General features: G+C 37.7%; 2 protein-coding genes across 2 annotated transcripts in view; one reads left to right on the forward strand and one right to left on the reverse strand.

The window, feature by feature from the left end:
• Window positions 1–373: 373 nt before the first annotated feature.
• On the reverse strand, window positions 374–4,108 carry LOC101745508 (uncharacterized). Its single transcript, XM_038014148.2, has 3 exons — window positions 3,859–4,108; window positions 2,092–2,358; window positions 374–744 (listed from the first exon to the last, which is right to left on the reverse strand). Exons 1-3 carry the CDS (start codon window positions 4,009–4,011, stop codon window positions 388–390), a joined length of 777 nt encoding a protein of 258 aa, XP_037870076.2. The 5' UTR covers window positions 4,012–4,108; the 3' UTR covers window positions 374–387.
• A 4,219-nt stretch (window positions 4,109–8,327) lies between these two features.
• Window positions 8,328–20,968, forward strand: part of LOC101743059 (uncharacterized) — a 51,114-nt gene continuing 38,473 nt past the window's right edge. The window contains exon 1 of the mRNA XM_004922203.5: window positions 8,328–9,234. The gene's annotated coding sequence lies outside the window, so the exon portion shown is untranslated. The remainder of the gene's footprint in view (window positions 9,235–20,968) is intronic.

The raw sequence follows: 20,968 nt of genomic DNA on the forward strand, positions 1-20,968 counted from the left end.
GAGTGCTGGCCGCGTGAGCATTAAGTGTATAATCTATGGCGTGAGCAAAGACCACACTCGCGTATGTCATAACAGGGCATATTCAAGTTTTGTAAAGTGTCATCTTGTTCTGAAGGGACATATTTTTACTTCGTTTACAAATCCTGGGATAAAATCTGGCGCGAATAAACGTAGTCTCCGTTCATTACGTTCATGCGTTTATTACGAAATCAAACCGTAATCAAATAAAGTAGTAACTCCTATTTTAATTGCTTACGGTTGAGTTAAAAAAAAATCTTACAATAATTTCTAATAGTAACTGTCCTCATCGATCTTTTTGTCACACAACGCAATAAGTATGTGCGTAGCTGCAATGACTAAATAAAAAAAATAAAAAATACTTAAATTTTAATTCAAATATTCATGAACTAATTCCTTACAATGTGATTTAATTTCTTTTGGTTTCTCCTTGGATTCCTGGACGTATCCGTGGAGGCCTAAATCATTTTCGTAATTAAAAACGTTGGTATCAAAATTGTCAAATGCCGCCCACGCTTCGTTTTCCCGCTTGTTCTTTTGTCCGACATTTTGGAAAAGATCGAAACTGTAAGGTTTTTCTTGCTTGATGACTTTTTTCGTGCTCGGATCTAGTGTGCCGCAGTCGTTGACGCAAACGTAGTTCAGCCCGCCATTATTCATTATTCTTGATAATATTATTTCGTTCATTTCGTTTATTATTTTAAATGAAATATGTTTGGGGGTGATCTAGAACGAATTTGAAAATTAAATTCGAAGTCGTCACGGCCTAAAGCACAGAACACTATTACTTCTAGCGAAGCTGGCCTAAAGAATGAGACGGCCGATGTATTCGCTTCGAGCGATGCGACTGAGACTTCAAACCACAGATAATACACATAAATTACTTAGAACCCCGCAGGCGGCTACTAATTGCTATTTTGAAATGCGTAATCACAATACTACACATCGCAAAAGAAGTTTCACTTCTTTTTCACGTGCACCAAGTTTGCACGCGCACCTTTTTGTTTATTACCTTAGAATGCAAACAAACAATGCACTTGTATGCTTTGTGCGAGTTTTTTAACGTTCTCGATAGCGTAAAAGTTAACTCAATTTTGTATGGAGTTGGAACGTTTGCCACTAGGGGCGCTGTTCTTTTTTTTTGTTCTTTTTTATTGCCCTTGTGGCAGACGAGCATACGGCCCACCTGATGGTGAGTGGTTACCGTCGCCCATGGACTTCAGCAATGCCAGGGGCAGAGCCAAGCCGCTGCCTACCCAACTAACCCTACCAACTGTTCCAACTGCATACAAATTTGAGTTAACTTTTACGCTATCGAGAACGTGAAAAAACTCGCATTATGCACATTGATACCAAGGGATCGCCTTCTCTTAAAGACATCGGCAGTGCCAAGTGTGCATCTAAGTCGCGGCTCTCATCGGTAGATGATTCATTCGATTCGCTTTGATGATGTTCATAGTCCATAGCAAACAGTGAATTAGAATTCATTTCAGAGTCGGATGTTATGAGAGACAAATTATATTTGGAAATGAACTGTGATTGTAAATATTATTATTTTTATTGCTTAGATGGGTGGACGAGCTCACAGCCCACCTGGTGTTAAGTGGTTACTGGGGCCCATGGACATCTACAACGTAAATGCGCCACCCACCTTGAGATATAAGTTCTAAGGTCTCAAGTATAATTAGAACGGCTGCACCACCCTTCAAACCGAAACGCATTACTGCTTCACGGCAGAAATAGCCAGGGTAGTGGTACCTACCCGTGCGGACTCACAAGAGGTCCTACCACCAGTAATTACACAAATTATAATTTTGCGGGTTTCACTTTTATTACACGATGTTATTCCTTCACAGTGGAAGTCAATCGTGAACATTTGTTGAGTACGTAATTCATTAGAAAAATTGGTACCCGCCCGGGATTCGAACACAGGTGCATCGCTCAACACGTATGCACCGGACGTCTTATCCCTTAGGCCACGACGACTTCAAAATAGCAGAGGCAAACTCTGCTCTCAGCTATTAGGTCTAGACTACGAACGGATCTAATTTTTAAAACGGAGACCATACTCACAGTGTACAAGGTCGAAAATTGACAATATTCTCGGCCATTACAGATGACAACCGGAAACTGTTCCGAGAGGCTTCCGTAATCTCTAGTCACGATCCATTTTGTTGTTATCGGATTATCACAGGAAGAACTGACGTCTGTAATCTTGATGTATAGGGGACATTCCTTCGTTGAATCGTTTTGTTTTAATATATTGTGTGCGCATATTTTACTATCATCTTCAACGGAAAATATTTCAAAAGGACAAGGCGGCGAACTTTCATCTATAATCTGCATTATCAAAGAAATAATTGAAACCTTAGAGACGTGCCACGTAGACCGAAATGACAAATCGTCTGATATTATACGATAACACGTAGTTACGTCGGAATTAGGGCAATAAATGTGATTGTATTAGATGATTAAATTTGTTTGGAAGTGTTATAAATAAAATGTTATTTCTGATGTTTTTACGCAAATCCGTACTAATATATAAATGTGAATGTAAGTTTGTTTGTTACGCTTTCACGCGAAAACTACTCAACCGATCATCATGAAACTTTGTACACATATTCTTGGAGGTATTAGAAGTAACATAGGATACTTTGTTACTATGAAAAAAAAAAAATTTTTTTTTTTTCGAAAAATTAAAAAAATGTTTGTCGAAAAATCTCAAAATCTAGCTTCTTCAACGCCATCTGCCGGTTCAGTAATGAAGTTCCAATCCTGAGTACTGTAAATGAAGTCGCGGGTAAAATTTAGCGTTATGCCAAAGTAACTATTCCACGCGGACGAAGTCGTGGGCAAAAGCTAGTATTATGTAATTATCATTACCAATCGTCCACTGCAAGACATAAGTTTTTTCCAATTTACATCAGAGAGCCCAGCTTTGGGTTCTCCTCATCCATTTCTCACCATCCTTTGTAAGTCATCACTCAACGTGGCCAGAGGGCATCCCCTATTACATTTTCCGGTGCGCCGTTTTCACTTAAGAACCTGTCTGTTCCAGCGATATTCGGTTCTAACGCATTCAGCTTGTTGCTTCTCTGCTTGTTGCTATATCGATTACTTTCTCTATCGTAGAGTTTCATAATATATTGTTTTATCTTTCACAGAAGCTCCAAGCATGGCTCTTTTCAAAGCTCATTTTCGACTATCAGCTTTTCTCAACTAATTCAGTTTATATTACTATAGAATTTGTGTAATGCTAACATTTAGATCGATTCGTTGGTAAAATGAAGATTGAGGATGTTATCTTTTTCTTTGTCCCCACCTTATCCCACTAGGTGGGTTTGGCACAGTGAATTTTTCTATTCCATTCTCTTCTATTAGCCGTCATCTCAACACTCACTCCTCTCTCTCTCTCTCTCATATCATCATTCACACACTTCATCGATGTCTTCTTCGGTCGACCTTTTCCCCCTCTACCTTGCACTACCATTTCCATACATCTCCTAGTCGCTACATCTCTCTACTTGAGGATGTTAAATTTGTTCCAAAGCAGTCTTGCGTTCTGTTGAAATTGAAACTGATACCTGATGTCTTAGGTCGGTAGTGGTAATGCAGATGTGATGGGGAACAATAACCACATAGTATCAAATCATATGTTATGTATGCACCAAAAATTACAGTTTGACATATTTTTACAGGTTATTGTAGTGAACTTCGGGAATCTACCTCCACTTCTTGATGTCTAGGCTGATAATGATGTTGCTTATTCACTATACTATATTAAATTCCACAGTGCAAGCCTAAAACAATTACTGAGTCCTCTACAAAGGATCAACTCACCCAAACTCCTCCGCTATGACATTTAGGACAAGTTTTTTTCAAATAGTTTTGACATTTATAGCATACAATTTGTTTTTCTCCTGTTGAATTAGTTATTGTCCGCCACGTTCTCCAGTAAGCGTCTCTTTTATACGCACACTTTACGCCTTTCATCTTAATTATATCCTTAAATTCGTTTTCGATTGCATTTATTTTATTTATGTCTTTATTGTGATCGACTTTAAAATGTAATATTCCATCTAATTCTTCTACATCGTGATGTAAATATTGGTCAAGGATCTTAATTCTTTTTTTTGTGATCAGGTTTTTTTTTCGATCGACTAAAAACTTATTTCTCACATCTCTTTCGTTTATATGATTTGAATGATGATAAACTCGCGTATTCGATTCTGTTATTTCATAAGCTGTAATTAATAATGCAATTGTTAAAGAGTGCTTAGTTGCCATTGTTCAAGTCTAACAAAGCTTGAAAACCAATGATTTGCTTTGAAACATTCGAAAGTCTAAACAACAAACCTTATTGTGCTTATCAACGAACCTCGATAGCAATAGAACTAAGTAGCGACAAAGGTTTTTCTATATATTTTTTTCATCGAACATTAAAATGGTCAGGAAATTTCGGAGCGTCACGTTACTAATGCTCTCAAACTATAATTATTTCCGTAATGTACCAAAATGAAAACAAAAAAATAAAATAAGTTTTGTATTTTATCAAGTAAATATCTCATAATATATTGAGATACAGATTTGATTATGAACGGCTTGTCTGTACCTGCTTTAGCGAAATTATGGAGGGTAGAGGTAAGAAGCTTGAAAAAGTGTCCCACTTTCACCACTAAATAACAGTTCAAAAATCCTCCAGAATGGCGCTAGCATAGGCACAGGGTATGATATGAATTGAGCAGTTGTTAACTAATTGAAGTATGCTGAGTTAGGAAATTTAATATATTTAATGACTAGAGTAGTTAGTGACAGTGTAGGTAATAAAGACCTCACATGTTTACGTAGTCCAAACTAATTGCGTCATTAAAACCTTATAAACATTATAAATTTTCGCAATTATGATATTGTATTAAATATGTGTACAATAAAGAATAAAGAAAAAAAAATATTGCTGTGGTAAAACGTGGAGGCATCGATTGCATTTTCTTATCAGCTTTAAATAACATACTTTTTGTGATTTTGTAGTGCTTACAGTTCTTTCGTCTTTTTTTATTTCTCTATCTTGTTCTAATAACTTTCAGCGCCTTTTTTTAAATTTACCCGTTTACTACTGTAGCGCCACTCTTATTTAGCAGATTTTAACGGACATTTTTTCAGACACAGAGACGGTTCTCCTTACCTCTACCCTCTGAAGTATGAAACCTATTCAAATTCAAATTCAAAATCATTTATTTCAACTTTGATGTCAGTATAACACACTTGTCGAATGTCAAAATTTAGATAACAATGTTAACTCTACCACCGGTTCCAAAAAAAAGCCACAGTCCTGAGAAGAACCGGCGAAAAAAACTCAGCGGGCTTTTTTTTGTTTTTTCTCAAAAAAAAATATTTTTTTTTAAGTAAAAATATTTTCAATAAACGAAAAAACAAGTCAAAAAATACAATAAAAAAATAATATTAAAAAATTATAATAATGAAAAATGAAAAGGCCAGGAGCGAACGCCTCATTCCCACGTAGTGCCATCTAGTAAATAATCCTTAACCTTATAATATTCCTTGTTGCACAAACGTTCCTTGACAGTTTGCTTAAATCTACGAACAAGTAGTAATTGAACGTTTTGTGGAATCTTGTTGAAAAGTTGTACACCCAGCCCCCTAAAAGAGTTGCTTATTTTCTTAATTCGAGCCGCCGGCAACGCAAGCCTATATTTGTTCCTAGTATTCACATTATGCAAATCGCAGACTCTGGGGAATTCTTCAATGTTTTTACGCACGAAGAATAAATTTTCAAAAATGTATTGGTGCGCTAAAGTTAGAATTTTGATTTCCTTAAAATTGTCCCTCAAGCATTCCCTCGGGTTCATATTATAAATAGCACGAATAGCCCTCTTCTGCAGGAGGACATCGGCAGCATTGCCCCATAGCAAAATGCCATAGGTCATAACACTATGAAAATAACTAAAATAAACCAGACGTGCCGTATCGTCATTAGTATACGTTCGTTTTTTTTTTACCGCAAACGCTGCCGAACTAACCCCCGTATCTTTAGTCGTTCACACGAGCTTCACTCGACTCGACTCAACCTCCAATGCGCGTTTTGGTATGCTTAGTCGTAAAAATAAACTCCACTCAAACGTCCTTGGAAAATTTTCCTAACCGGAGTGGAATAAACGAACTGTCAAGTCAAGGTACGTCGCGACGTGATGCAATCAAAATCACACAAAAACGGCGAATAAAAATACAAAACTGGGTCTGAAATCTAAAATAATAATGAGTTAGAAAATAAATAATACACTTTCAAATTTACTGCACGCACACATATTTACGAATAACTCAGCAACCCTCCCTTTGTTCCAATGAAACTGAGAGTTTTACATCGTGTTTCCCAGGTGTAGTTGTGGCCTATGTAGTTGGCATTATATAGTAAGGAAACCCTACTAAAAAGGTATAAAACCGGCGCGCAGCTCCGTCACGCGCGCATTTGTCGGTTGACATTCGTCGAGAGAACATCGTTCAGAGACTTTAAGTGTTAATTTAGGAAACACGAATTTTATAATAATGTTGAGGGTACAGTGCCTATAAATAGCAACGCCTTTGCTCGAAACATTCATCCAGAAATATATGAAATCAGCGTCGGAACGGTACTTCGATAAGCCTATGCGTCATGATAATCGCCTTATCGTTGCCGCCGCTGACTACTCCCTGAATCCTGATCACGCAGGAGCCAGTCACCGTCGACGCCCTAGACACGTCCTTACGGATCCATCAGATCCAATAACCTTTGCACTAGACGCCTTCAGCTCTAACACTAAGAGCAGGCTTAGGGACCCCGGTAACCGTACTCGTTGAACTCGACAAAGAGTTCGCCGTGCAACCTAACCCATGAATCAGCTCGCTGAGTTTCTCGCCGGATCTTCTCAGCGGGTCGCGATTCCGATCCGGTAGTAGATTCATTCGCGAAGCAGCTGCTCTTTAGCTGTTAGGTCTCCTTTGGAGGCGCTCGGGTAGCTGTTAGCAAATCCCACCCCTCCTGGCTGAGCCTTTGCTCGCCCACATGTCCTGGTGAAACTGGAAAGGCCTACGGGCCACCAGTAATTCTTCAATCATTTCGATCGGCGGCGTTCGTGAGAGAAGGTAGCCGTGGACATGGTTTGCGTGAGTCATTGTTTTAGGTCTCTGTAGTGTGTCCTAATCATTGTTATTTTTTCTAAATGGTTTTTCTTCTGAATCCTAAATTTTTTTTTTTTTTTTTTTTATTGCCTTTGTAGGCAGACGGGCATACGGCCCACCTGATGGTGAGTGGTTACCGTCGCCCATGGACTTCAGCAATGCCAGGGGCAGAGCCAAGCCGCTGCCTACCGCTTAATACTCTCCATAAGCCTCGTTTGAAGAAGGACATGTCATAGCGCTCAGGAAACACCGTGGAGGGGAGCTCATTCCATAGCCGGATGGTACGTGGCAAAAAAGATCTCTGGAAACGCACTGTGGATGACCGCAGTGGCTCCAGGTAGTATGGATGAACTCTACTCCGGTGGCGGGCGGTGCGATGGTAAAAACGAGATGCTGGTATCATCTCGAACAATTCCTCAGAGCACTCCCCATGGAACATACGGTACAAAATACAGAGGGAACCGAAGTCCCTCCGCAGACCCAGAGGCTAAATATATTGTCTATCACTTTTTGTCGCTTCCTAAACCTATCTTATCTTTCTTTTATATTTATTATCTCTTATATTAATCTTATTTTTAGGACTTTTAATTACTATTGCCATTCTTATTATGTTTTAAAGTTACCAGGCATTGAAACAGCTGCCTTTGAGCTGTTAGCTGTTACCTTTGAGGGGCAGTTGTTAGCAAAGTTTGCGGAGCTCTTGGTTGAAACCTCGGTCTCGCCCACCCATCCTGATGAAGATGGAAAGGAACGAGGATGGTGACCAGTAACTTCATCATCCCAAAAAATGGACACATATCAATGCTCCCAACTTTTTTTTAGTCATAATCATTTTACAGACTCTACTTTTTTTGGTTTTGTGTAACCAAATCATAATATTAGACGAGACTCGTAATGTGCCTTATGTAAGGTTTATTATTATTTATATTAATATTATTATATAAAGTCCTGTATATGTTAAGAATTATTATTAAATATGAGGTTTGTATTGCCAAACATTTAAATATTATTGTTTATTAGTTGCTCAATATTAATTGACTGCTTTTAAAATCACGTGACTAAGCCACGTGACCGGTCAAGAGGGGATAGCCGGCTGAGACATAGTTAAAAGAGAATGCAGGCGGTCAGAAGGGTGGCCACTTCGATAAAGCGGCACGACACGAGAACCCTCTCATCGTGGCCGCCGGTAACTACATTCCCGATCCTGCGGAAAGAATGGAAAACAGTCGACGTCGCCCCAAACACGTCATTTCGGATCCTCCCGATCCACTAACGGTGCTTTTAGGTACCTCAAGCACCGGTCACCGCACAGCACAGCCCTTCGTCGCAAGCGACGGGTTCGACGAGTAAATTAACCCTCAGACACAGCCCACGGAGTTTCTCGCCGGATCTTGTTAGTGGGTCGTGTTTCCGATCCGGTGGTAGATTCTGCGAAGCACGGCTCTTGCTAGGGCTCGTGTTAGCAACGTCGTCAGGTTTGAGCCCCGTGAGCTCACCTACTAGTTAAGGTTCCGCTGAAATAGCCTCTCAAGGCTATCAGCTTAGGTAGGAAAAAAAATAAAAAAAAACAGAAGGGAGGAGTTGAATAAGACGCATCAATGTAAAATTGGTAGATTAAATCAGAGTGTAAATAAAGTTAATCTGTTTAATTTATATGTCTGACACCCAAAACTTAGTACGGATATTAGCAGTGATTAAAAGTGATGAAAAATTTAGCATCGAGCTCGGAGAGGAGGGAATCCGTTAACCGTCCGACAACTCTATGTTTTGTTTGACGTTTCTCAGCTGTCATTCATTTAGCTCATTTCATTATGTTCAACAAAATATCATTCTTATCAATCACATGTGTACAAAATAGGGGCGAGCATTGACGTGTTTCTAATGTAACAAACATAAAATATTTAAGCAAATCAAATATTTATTTGACGTGTTATTTAATTTAAAATTTAAAAAACGCCGTGACGTAAGAAAGTGACCGATGAAGTGTTTTTGTGTACGTAATAATTTTTGTTGAAATTTGACGTCAATCGCTCTTCAAAATAGGTAAGTTTTATTTATATTGCAAACAAAGTGCTCGTGTAAAAATTACTAAGAAATCACGTAGATTATTTTAAAACGATAACGCGACTTTATTTACGGAAAATATTCAAAATGAAACGTTAGGAACATTTGTTCGAATGATTTCATGTTTCAAACTTTCTGGCCGTGGTATGCCATTTCTGTCTAACGCGACGGCTAGCTCGAAATACACGGAATCAAGTTTATGTTATAACCTTTGAAACGGCACACTTTTTCAGTTACACTATGTAGTTTTAGTTGATTTTAAACTTTTTCGCGGAAAAGTACTAACTGGGACCTTGGAAATGGATATTTTAAGACTTCCCACAAAGCTCCCGGTCCTGTATTTACAATTGAAATCTACACAAAAAAACTATAGAACTCTTTAACAACTAACAAAGAATTTTCCTTTGTCTGAACAAAAATTTATTGGTTTATCCAATGATAAACTAACTTAACCTATTTTAAAAAATATCTCTTACAGTTCTTTGTTTCAAACAGACATCTCAAATAAATCATATTAAGCATGTAAATTTAACTGTAAATTAATCCACCAAAAGATATAAATTTGTGTAATCAATTGTGGTGTATTATAGAATCCACTTAGCATGGTACCACCATCCAGGAGTACTGAGTGTACAAATTACAATTGGCAATTTACACATGACAAAGTATGATATATTCACTTGGTTATCATTCAATTAACAACATAATGTTGCTTTAGCTGAGAACAATGGTAATTGCAACATGACTCTACATAAGTAAATGTCACTGTGTATGTGTATGTATCTTCCCTATAAACTCTGAAATGACTACACCGATTTTAATGAAATTCTTAGGAAATCTTTAGATTGGCATAGTAGATGATCACGTGCAATTTGGTAGCGATCGGATTATAGTAAAACCAATGATTGCCCAGTAAAGAGACCTGAAGTGACTATAATAAATAATAATGACACAATAACGTTATCTTGCACGTGAAACGGTGAATCATTTCAGTTTCTATATACTGCACACTTCACTAGCTGTATTCAGATATGTATAAATGGGTAATCCAATAAGGTTGATGACTGTATGAAAACAAGACACTATCTTGTGTATTGCAAATGTTTTCTAGTCGCAAGAGCGGGAAAATTTCTGTACGATTCATATTTTAATCTCGTCTTTTTGTTTATTGTTTACGATGGCTGCACCAGGTGTTAAATAGGGACTTCAGCCTATACATATTGGCAATCTTAATAGCACCATCCACCTAGAGACATGAGTCTTAGGTGCTTGAGGCACCTAAAAGCATTGTTAGTGGATTGAGATACTAATGAATGGTTATAGAGCTGCCACTAGTAATTTCTTAAATAGTTTATGTTGTCATGTCAATATATAAGAAGAATTTTTTAATAGACCATGTGACCAGAACTGTGGCTCTTTTTGGAATATTTGATGGAGCTAACATATTACGATGTTCCATACATTTATTAAAATGAAATCATTTAATACAAAAAGGTGTGTGGTGTCGTGGGACACCGGATAGGAACGAAGTTCCTTATTATAAAAATATCGATTTTAAGTGCTATTCGAGGTATAAAGAAAATAATTATTCGGATATACATTTTTTATTATGATTTTTTTATTGATAAAAAAGAAAAACTATACAAAGTTATCAACTTTATTTTATTCACAATGATTTATAAAAAAATATGTAATAAAAATATGTTATTTTTTGTACATTATTACAAAGTTGTCATACCCTGTGTGAATTACTAATAAAAATCTTACGTTACGGACGTTTTTTCCCGGTTGGGGTACCCCTTCGCATCGTCCCATAAGGAACTTCGTTCTAAAAACTAAAAAAAGTATTCATTGATAAAACTAACTTTCATTTTAACAACTCTATTTAAAATAGCCACTCACATGATTCTAATTTAATACACATGTATTTATTTTAATGCCATTCTTAAAAGGATTTGTGAGATACAGACTACACATACAGGTAAGTCTCATATAACCCGGTAGATAATAAGTTGGGGAAAAAACTAGACTAGAAGCCAGTACAAATAGGAGAGTAATTTTTCTGAACGAAACATCTCAACTATGCCTGTATGTATATTTTTACCTATTATATTATATATGTAAAAAATAAGCAGTATAAATTCGGTTTTTATTTTTATTTATATTTATTGCTTAGGTCAGGACGAGCTCACAGCCCACCTGGTGTTAAGTGGTTACTGGAGCTCATAGACATCCACAACGTAAATGCGCCACCCACCTTGAGATATAAGTTCTAAGGGTCTCAGTATAGTTACAACGGCTGCCCCACCCTTCAAACCGAAACGCATTACTGCTTCACGGCAGAAAGGTGGTACCCATCCGCGCGGACTCGCAAGATGTCCTACCACCAGTAATTACGCAAATTATAATTTTGCGGGTTTGATTTTTATTACACGACGTTATTCCTTCATCGTGGAAGTCAATTGTGAACCTTTGTCGAGTACGTATTTCATTAGAAAAATTGGTACACGCCTGCTGTTCACTTTTATCTCAATTGATTTAAATGGGAACATTTGTTATAATGATTTTAAATGATCGAAAAAACACATGCTCAAATGATTTCTTATAAACTATTTTATTTTACTAGAGGTCCCGTAGTAGTCGAAATTCGACTATAAATAATTGGAATTGTAAGTTTGTACACATATGATTGTATTTTATACTTCTATAATCACAAATTTCGCCAAGACTACACTATAAAAAATATTAACAAAGACAAACAATATTTAATCTATTCTCAATTTGACAACAGACGTCAAGAACAAAAGTTTGACAATAAATAGTATGCATGCGTGTGTGCGTCAAATACATGGTATGTAGTGTGTGTAATGTTTTCTTTATTGATTTTATGTACCTCTTATGCATTATTTTAAAAAAATATTAGCATTGTGCACTTCTCTATATTCTCTATAAGTGTGGAAAATTTCATACTCCTCCGTCCGCGCAATTTTTGTAAAAAGGGATACAAAATTTTTTCTTGGTGTATTAATATATAGATTATCAAATACATAAGGAATAATTCCAGTAACGTCACTGATTTCTTTAAGTGTCTATAAATATGGTGTATCCATCCACTCAATCACTATGTGACAGCTCGATTACTTTTCTTTTCATTCATTTAGACATCAAGGTTAGTCTGTCGTGTGTGAGTGAAAATTTATTCAACTCAAAGAGACGAACATATACATTAATAGAATTTAGAATGCAAGAAAATGAGATAGAATACTTCTGAATTAATTCTACTGTTCGTGAATAGGAGATGTGTATTTTAATACAGTTCGAAGGACCATCTTGAGAATCTAAAAGTCTAAAGTCTAGTGAATAATTGATGTTGCTATGCTTATGCCGCGATAATCATTAATATAGTTGAAAAATAAACATTTTCAATGACATTGACTAGAGATTTAAGACATTAATGGAATACGTTTTAATCTTTACAGCGGGCTAAGACTAATTAAAAAAAGATAAAGTAGTATTTAGAATTGTTGAGTGCTATCTAAATCCCACTGAATTGTTTCGAAACTTAATTAAAAAGATTACAAATTGTAGAACTCGATTGTGTTAGGGTTGTAACTCAGTTATTTTTTAATTTTTGATAAATAAAAAATAAATTTACACTTTAATTTTTAAGAAATTACATAATTAGTCAGTAAATTTAGATTAATGAATGGGTGATCTGGAAATCAATGTAAATCAAAACATTTTTCAAATCAGGTTAATCTAGAGGCGCGTTTAATTAGTTTATTTTTCAGAATGTGCGAATTTCCGTGATATCAGTTTCAGTGCGATTCAGTTTTACGTCCTACCGTCAAATTAGCAAATAATTTGGGTGGTAAGTAATTGAAATGATACCTACCAAGACGAGAAGCTGGTGGCTTTTACTGGTGGTAGGACCTTTTGTGAGTCCGCACGGGTGGGTACCACCGCCCACCTATTTCTGCCGTGAAGAGTAATGCGTTTCGGTTTGAAGGGTGGGGCAGCCGTTGTAACTATACTGAGACCTTAGAACTATATCTCAAGGTGTGTGGCGCATTTACGTTGTAGATGTCTATGGGCTCCAGTAACCACTTAACACCAGGTGGACTGTGAGCTCGTCCACACATCTAAGAAATAAAAAAATAAAAAAAAAAACTCGGATAAATAATCGTACTTATTCTTTATTAATGTGAAATCTTCTAAGGGAGTCGCTCAAATATTTACCATCTACCATACTCTGGACTGTGTGTAACCAAACTCCCAAAACATGGCCCCTCGAAAATGGCTGACTTTAGATTCTGCGAAGCATTGCTCTTATTAGAAATGGTGTTAGCAAATTCTCTCAGGTTGAGCCCGTGAGCTCACCTATCAGTCCGGGCGTAGCTGGTATAGCCACCTAGGCTACCAGCAAATGTGCTGGATAGGATACATTCAGCGCCGCATCGACCGGTTTTGAGTAGCAACCGCGTGGTAGAAGACCTGGTCGTCCTGTACACACTTGGCGACGCACCGTGGAGAGCTAGATGAGGACTGCCGGCCTTACCTGGAGCGATGTTAAGGAGCAAGCACAAGACAGGCTCAAGTGGAGACAACTTGTGAGGGCCCTATGTACCAGCGGGGTACCCCAGGACCATAATCGCAATGAAACATCGGTTTCTTAATAGGCCCTTCTTTGCCTATATCGTGTCTATCTACATATCTATATAACACGAAATTTTTCAAACTAATTTTCATCGACTTTAAGAAGTCGGATTAACTTGGAAATTAGCACACGAATCAAGGACCGATGGCGTTACAATAATTTTATCATTTTGACCTGATATCACGCGACAAGGAAATTGTTTTTATTTTATAATATCGGCCTACTATCGAAGCTTGTTTTTAATGATTTATTTTATTGGATCCTTGATATATGTATAGGATTTGTGAAAAAAAAAATCAATTGCAGCAGGAAAGCTTTACTGCTTCGCCGCAGAAATAGGCAGGCAGGGTGGGGGTACCTACCCGTGCGTGCTCAGAATAAGCTTAGCCATTATTAATCCTCCTCGTTACGTTTCTATCCTCATTACTAAAGGACGTGACTCCGAACCGCTGCATCATATTCTCTCTTACGATTTCCCTCCATCTCCTGTGTGTGATCCTTGGCTTCGTGAATAATAATTGGCCAATGTTAATACTACCTGCAATTTTAACATCATTCTCCTGCCCTTCTCCCAGTCACCTGGGGTCGGCGCAACATGTTTTCTCTTTTCATACTCTTCTATTATATACCATTTCTTCGCTCAGTCCCCTCTTACACATATCATATTTCACGCAATCCATCCATTTCTTCTTAGGTCTACCTCTTCCTCTATATCTTTCCACATTCATAGTTAACACTCTCTTACCAACCTCATTCTCATTTCGTCTCATCACATGTCCATACCATCTCAAAGACGCACTTCTCAGCTTCTCTGTCACAGGTGCCACTTTCAGACTTGTTCTAACTACCCGCAATTTTACCACAAAGGTTAATTATTGGGTATGAAGACAAAACTAAAAAGTTAAGCGATTTAGTGCCGTTTTATATTTGGAAACGTTGCGCTTTAGTTTAGTTCGACGGCATAGTAATATGTATGCATGTGTATTTTTTTCGGCACCCGTTCGAATTTCTGGCCTCGAGCCAGTTAGCGACGTAAAGATGAAAATCATGATTTTCCATTGAAATATTCGTACTGAAATAACTGATGATGTAGTTTTGTCGACTTCAACGAATACGAACGAGTTTCTCGCCGGTTCTTCTTAGTGGGTTGCGATTCCGATCCGGTGGTAGTTTTGGCGAAACTTCGCTCTTGCTAGGGCCGGTGTTAGCAAATTCTTTAAGGTTGAGCCCGTGACCTCACCTGCCCGTCTGCGCGTAGCGGGAATAGCCCTTTACCAGAGAGAAAAAAACAAAAAAAAAAAACCATTAAATACAAAAAAGTACAATTGGCGATCTTATTATCGCTAAGAGCGATCGTTTCCAGAGAACCATCATTGAACAAGAATCATTTGAAAACAAATTACACGCGGTGCACTAATATTTATAAATAGGGAAAAAAAACCAAGGTAATATAAATAAGGAAGGTGTTCGCGATTACATAATTAAATATCTGTAATTGGCTTCTTACCGCTGCCTATTGTCATCATAGGGGTGAGCACAAATGAGTATCAAAAAAGTATTCGTATCGCTAGCAAGAAAGAAAAAAAAGGTATAGGATTTAAACAGCGCCCCCTACCGTCCGTAAAAAGAATTAATTTCAGAAGCACGAATGAATTAACTTACTTTTGTTTCGCAATCGAATCGTCGCGTTCCTGAAACTCTAAACTTACACTCATAATCGAGATCACGCAAATCGTTTTGTGACACGTTAACGTAAATCTCGGAAGACTCGCTATCGAGTACTACCTTCTAATTATGATCCGTTTTCGTATCGAAGACTCGATACATTAACATAACGAATTCGATAGATTTTCGTGCTTGACGTATTGAACGTGAATATCGCTGCATATCATATCAATGCTGAATATCAGTATTGAATATAACTCGAAGTCTCAAAAGAGTTAGTCTAGAGCTGCGATTGGGCGGCACTACCTTTTTCTTCAGTCGAGCAGGGGACCGAACCTCATCCGGGGTGTCCGCGCCTAGGGGACACGAGAGGTATGTGGGACTTGACGGTCTGCCGATGTTGGGAGCAGACCGCGCGCCCTAGGATGCTTTTAGGGCCCTACCCTCAACGACTCCCGTCTCCCGAAACGACTCCCCCTTATACTCCCTCACCCGACGTCTAGTCTCCGGGGTCAGACGGGTATTCGTCCCTATGCAGTATGATAGAAGGAAATGCTACTTCAGATGAGGACAAGAAGAAGATTATTTGTCGGCGTTACGAACGCAGTTTTCTTATAGGCGGCTCGCCGTAAAAGTAGAATTAATTATCTCGACCACTGATTCAATGACAAACAAGGAAAGAATGACCCTGACTTGTTTTTTTGTTTTTGTAAACAGTTAAAGGTTAATGTCTTATGAGTGCATTTACATGTAGTTGCTAAGTAACGAAAGTGGGCGATATAACGTTAAATTAAATGAAAGTCGTTGGTTTTTTGTTTCTTCGACCTAATCGTTAATAGCCTATGGTGCTATTACAGCTACGCATAGACGGGTTGGTAAGCTAACGAGGCTAAATCTGGGGGGACTCGCGAACACTAGCCCTAGCAAGAGCAGAGCTTAGTCGAATCGAAAGGAGTTTAGCTGTAGATGGATGCGCCTTATTGGACCGCGATGGGATAATGCAAAGCCGCCATTACTGAGACAAATAAAAAAAGGTTGGTTGGATCCCCCGACTTCACTCTCGGTGCTTTTAAGTCTCTCAAGCACAGGTCACCACCCTCGTCGAACTTGTCGTCATCAAAGCTGTGTCTATGGACTGGATCTGAATGAATCTATTTCTGAAATACTTTAAAAGACTGAAACGTACATTTTCAAAGAAATGAAGACAAAATTAGGCAATCCAGGCGTCTTAGTAACGGTAAATCGACATAATCACTTCAGTGCGCCGCATAGGCCACCAGTGACCTACATGGAAATCAAAGGGTTAGCGATAATTTGTATCGTTTCTCTACACAACTCCGTCTGAATGTCAGTTAATGACGCTGGATTTAATGTCAATCACGCGAGTTCACGTATACATGATAATGTCACGATAATGTCATGATAATATCATATTTGGGAACATATGCTAATTGATGAGGCAGTGTGGTCACGAAGAAAGAAACATTTGGACACTCTAAAAGTATGTTTCTCGTTAAAAGTTTGTAAGAATGTCTGGATGTATTTCTGTTGCTCTTTTACGCAAAAACTACTGAATGGATTTTGATGGAACTTCAAAATTATATAGCTTACACATCATAATAACACACGGCTTAAAATTTATAAAGATATAGTGAGAATTACCCAAAATATAGCGACAATATGTAAGTGTCAAGTAAGTAGGTACACGTATATAAAGTAAAATGGAAATGATTATCTTAAATAGTCCTACAAAAAAAAGCCCGGGACAGCATATATCTTTTATGTGTAAGCCATTATTGTCAAAATAATGAATCATTAATACAATCATATAAATAAAAAAAAAACACGCGTGGCACTCGGGGACTGCCGCGGTAAAGCTATTGCATAGCATTTTTATCAACTTATTCAATTATAATTAGACAATAATAATTTAATATTAAAACAATAATAAAATAAGACCACGCTTTATTTATAAACATTAACAAAAGCAAAACATTAACTGTCCTCTTCACACTCATAAGCTAAACCGCGCGAGAGAGAGATGGGCAGCATTTTAATGATGCGCATACAGTGCGACGTCACGCCGCGCGCTTATTCACAAACACTACACAAGCGCATCGTGGGAATGTGTTGAACGCGAGCTACATGGTAGGCGAAGTGGGGGGTGTTAGGTTTTATTTTCATTACGGAATTTCTTGATTCGGTCGCCACGCTCAAAGCTCGCGATAAAATCTATGCTATGCTAATAGCTTAAAAAACAACCAAATGCGCGATTTTATGAAAGATGAAGATAGAAAATTCAATAAGATCAATAGTAAATTACAGTTCCTGAAGCGAAGCGAGGGCGCGTCGCTAGTATATATATATATTTATTGCTTAGATGGGTGGACGAGCTCACGGCCTGCTTGATGAAGGTAAATGCAGCCACTAACCTTGAAACATGAGTTCGAGGTCTCAGTTATTATAGTAAAATATTTGCCCCCACCCAAAAAATTTTATTTTAATCGCCCTTATAGGTAGACGATTCGCTCATAAACTTCATTAAAGCCAAACCCTTCAAACCGAAATGCATTACGGCTTCACGGCAGAAATAGACAGGGCTGTGGTACCTACCCGTGCGGGCTAACAAGACGTCCTACCACCAGTATATACGTATGTATATATTATTATGTATAAGTCAATGTATTCGCGGATCATATAAATAGTTAAAGCTTACTTATAATCCTTATAGTCGTTCGTCGAATACTTCACAGTATTCGTATACCACGGAAATAATAAAAAGATAAGAAAGAAACGCGAGTTCAAATCGTAAATTTATTTTTTGATTAGCGAGATTAGTTAAAGAGCTGATGGTAATTACGGCTTTGTTGCCTACCGATCAGGGACGGGGTGGGGGCAGGGAAGCGGGGAGATATGCCCCATTTCGACCCGTCTTGGATGAGCTCTGCCTCATATGAGGTTTACATCCGGTATGCTAACAGGCTGGGGTTCAACATAGAAGTGTTGAACCCCAGCCAACCGCTCCCAAAGTATAGGAGCGAAGGTCCGGCGATTTCCTCCTAAGAGACCCAAGCAAAAAAATACTCAAGCAATAGAAAAATTTCTGCCATCTAAACTAGACGCGGACCATAATCGCCCAAACATGAAGGATTAACCGCGGTCCAAAAAATCCAAACATTTTGAAGTGAAAACTTCTTTAGAATCGTTGGATTTCAAACCGGATGCAACGGAAAAAACGACAGGTAAGAGACACAAATACAAAAATGTGTAGGATGAAGCCAGCAAAGAATGAGACAGAAATATACATACTATTTAATACAGCCCCATCTGTGAGATTTTTTAATACTAACGTGTGTATGAAAGCTCTTGTAGTGAATTTTAATTTAGGATTATACGTGAAATTAAAATATCAATTCACAGAGGGCGCTACCTTACAATTATTTACTAATGACAAAATTTTACATATACTTAAGACGTTTAGGATAATTGTATTTTAATTTTGGAAGGTTTCACTTCTACCACGTGTGAATTGCACATTTTTTTTTTTCTTTTCTATTCAAATTACTTCCTTATGTTGGTAGCTTACATGAATTTACACGTGTAAAGTTAATAGTGAGTGCTTGTAAATAGATATGATTATGATTAAAATAGTAAGTATACGTACATGTATATTGCAATTCCCGCCAAGTTGTTGTCATAACAAAATACATACAAACACATCCGAGTGACGTATTTGTATAAACTAGAGGTCCAGCAGTAGTCGAAAATCGACTATAATCAATTGGAATTGTGTAATAAGTTGGTACACTATTATGATTGTATTTTATACTTCTATAATCACAAATTTCGCCAAGGCTACACTATAAAAAAATATTAATAAAGACAAACAATATTTAATCTATTCTCAATTTGACAACAGACGTCAAGAGCAAAAGTTTGACAATAAATAGTATGCATGCGTGTGTGCGTCAAATACATGGTATGTAGTGTGAGTAATGTTTTCTTTATTGATTTAATGTATCTTTTATGCATTATTTTAAAAAAATAGTAGCATTGTGCACTTCTTCTCTATATTCTGTATAAGTGTAGAAAATTTCATACTCCTCCGTCCGCGCAGTTTTGATAAAAAAGGATACAAAGTTTTTGCTTCACGTTTTAATATATAGATATTCCGTCGCTAAGAATGAAAATCTAGAAAGAGATATTTTCAAAATGCCACGTATAATTAATTGACTTTATCAACGTTGACTGAATTATTATCTTCTTCACAGTTTCTATGTTTCCATTACTTGTCTTTGTTCTGTTAATGTTAATATTAATTGAAATCGTCTTTTGGAGGTTGGTTCTTTTCTGTTTTCTCCGTCCCCGGGCTAAATTGCTAATACAATGATCGTAAAAGTTCATCTATACTTGTGTGTTCAATCTTCCTTTTTATGGCATCTAAATTAAATATAAATATTATAAATGTCAACCATTTACCTAGTCAGGTCATAAATTCTGTCACATGTTTAATGTAAAATAATTGAAACAAGTTTATTCATTATGTAACCATTCATATACCAAAATGAACTTAACAAAACATAGATTCTTATGACACTAAAGTTTATTCAAAATGACCTCCGTGATTTCGAATAGGTACAGGCCTTCAATCTGCGCGGCCAGTCGTCTATCGCAGCACGAACGAGGTCCACGTCAATATCGGCGGCTGCCTTAATCAAGAATGTCTTGAGTGACTCCAAATTGGGACTTTGAGCACGCCTTTTCCTCCAAGTGTTGCCATATTTTGTAATCTAACTGATTCAAATCTGGACTGGAGGAGGGCCAGTCTTCCTGCCGGATGAAGTCGATTTCACGCGCCGCCAGCCAGTCTTGTGTGCTCTTCGCTCTATGAGCTGGCGCCGAATCTTGTTGGAATACCCAGTGCCTGTTATTGAACATGGTATGAGAAACAGGTTCCACAAGGTTCGTCAGGACTGTATTTTGATACACAACTGCATTCGTTTTTACACCTTTCTCACAAAAATGTACCTCTGTTAAGCCCCAATAAGAAACTCTCAACCATACCATGAGCGAGGATGGAAAATGACCTCGTTGGACACGCGGAATACGGTTGCTCGCTTCTTCACTACTGTGTGCGTACACCTTATTATTTTGTTTGTTGTAGCTTTCTTCTACGGTAAAAAATTTTTCATCCGAAAAAGGAATTTCCCGATATTTTTTTCCCGCGTACCGCTTCAACAAAGCGCGGCATCTCTTCAGTCTCAGGTCCATTAGACCAGCATTCAAACGATGTCCTGTTTTTCTTCGATATGCCCGAAGCCCTAAGTCTTCATTTAACACCCTTTTCACCGTGGTTCTGCTTAACCCCATCTGAAGGGCCAACAGTTTCTG

The sequence above is a fragment of the Bombyx mori genome, chromosome 11, assembly GCF_030269925.1.
Source record: "Bombyx mori chromosome 11, ASM3026992v2".
NCBI classification, from domain to species: Eukaryota; Metazoa; Arthropoda; class Insecta; order Lepidoptera; family Bombycidae; genus Bombyx; species Bombyx mori.

What these genes read in the sequence shown, in the direction of transcription:
- LOC101745508 (XM_038014148.2), bottom strand. Translation starts at nt 4,011, where the DNA reads ATGAAAGGCGTAAAGTGTGCGTATAAAAGAGACGCTTACTGGAGAACG. An exon ending in GTCATAGCGGAGGAGTTTGG is followed by an intron (nt 2,359 to 3,858) that starts GTGAGTTGATCC and finishes TTGATAATGCAG; the next exon opens with ATTATAGATGAAAGTTCGCC. An exon ending in AATTTTCGACCTTGTACACT is followed by an intron (nt 745 to 2,091) that starts GTGAGTATGGTC and finishes AATTCGTTCTAG; the next exon opens with ATCACCCCCAAACATATTTC.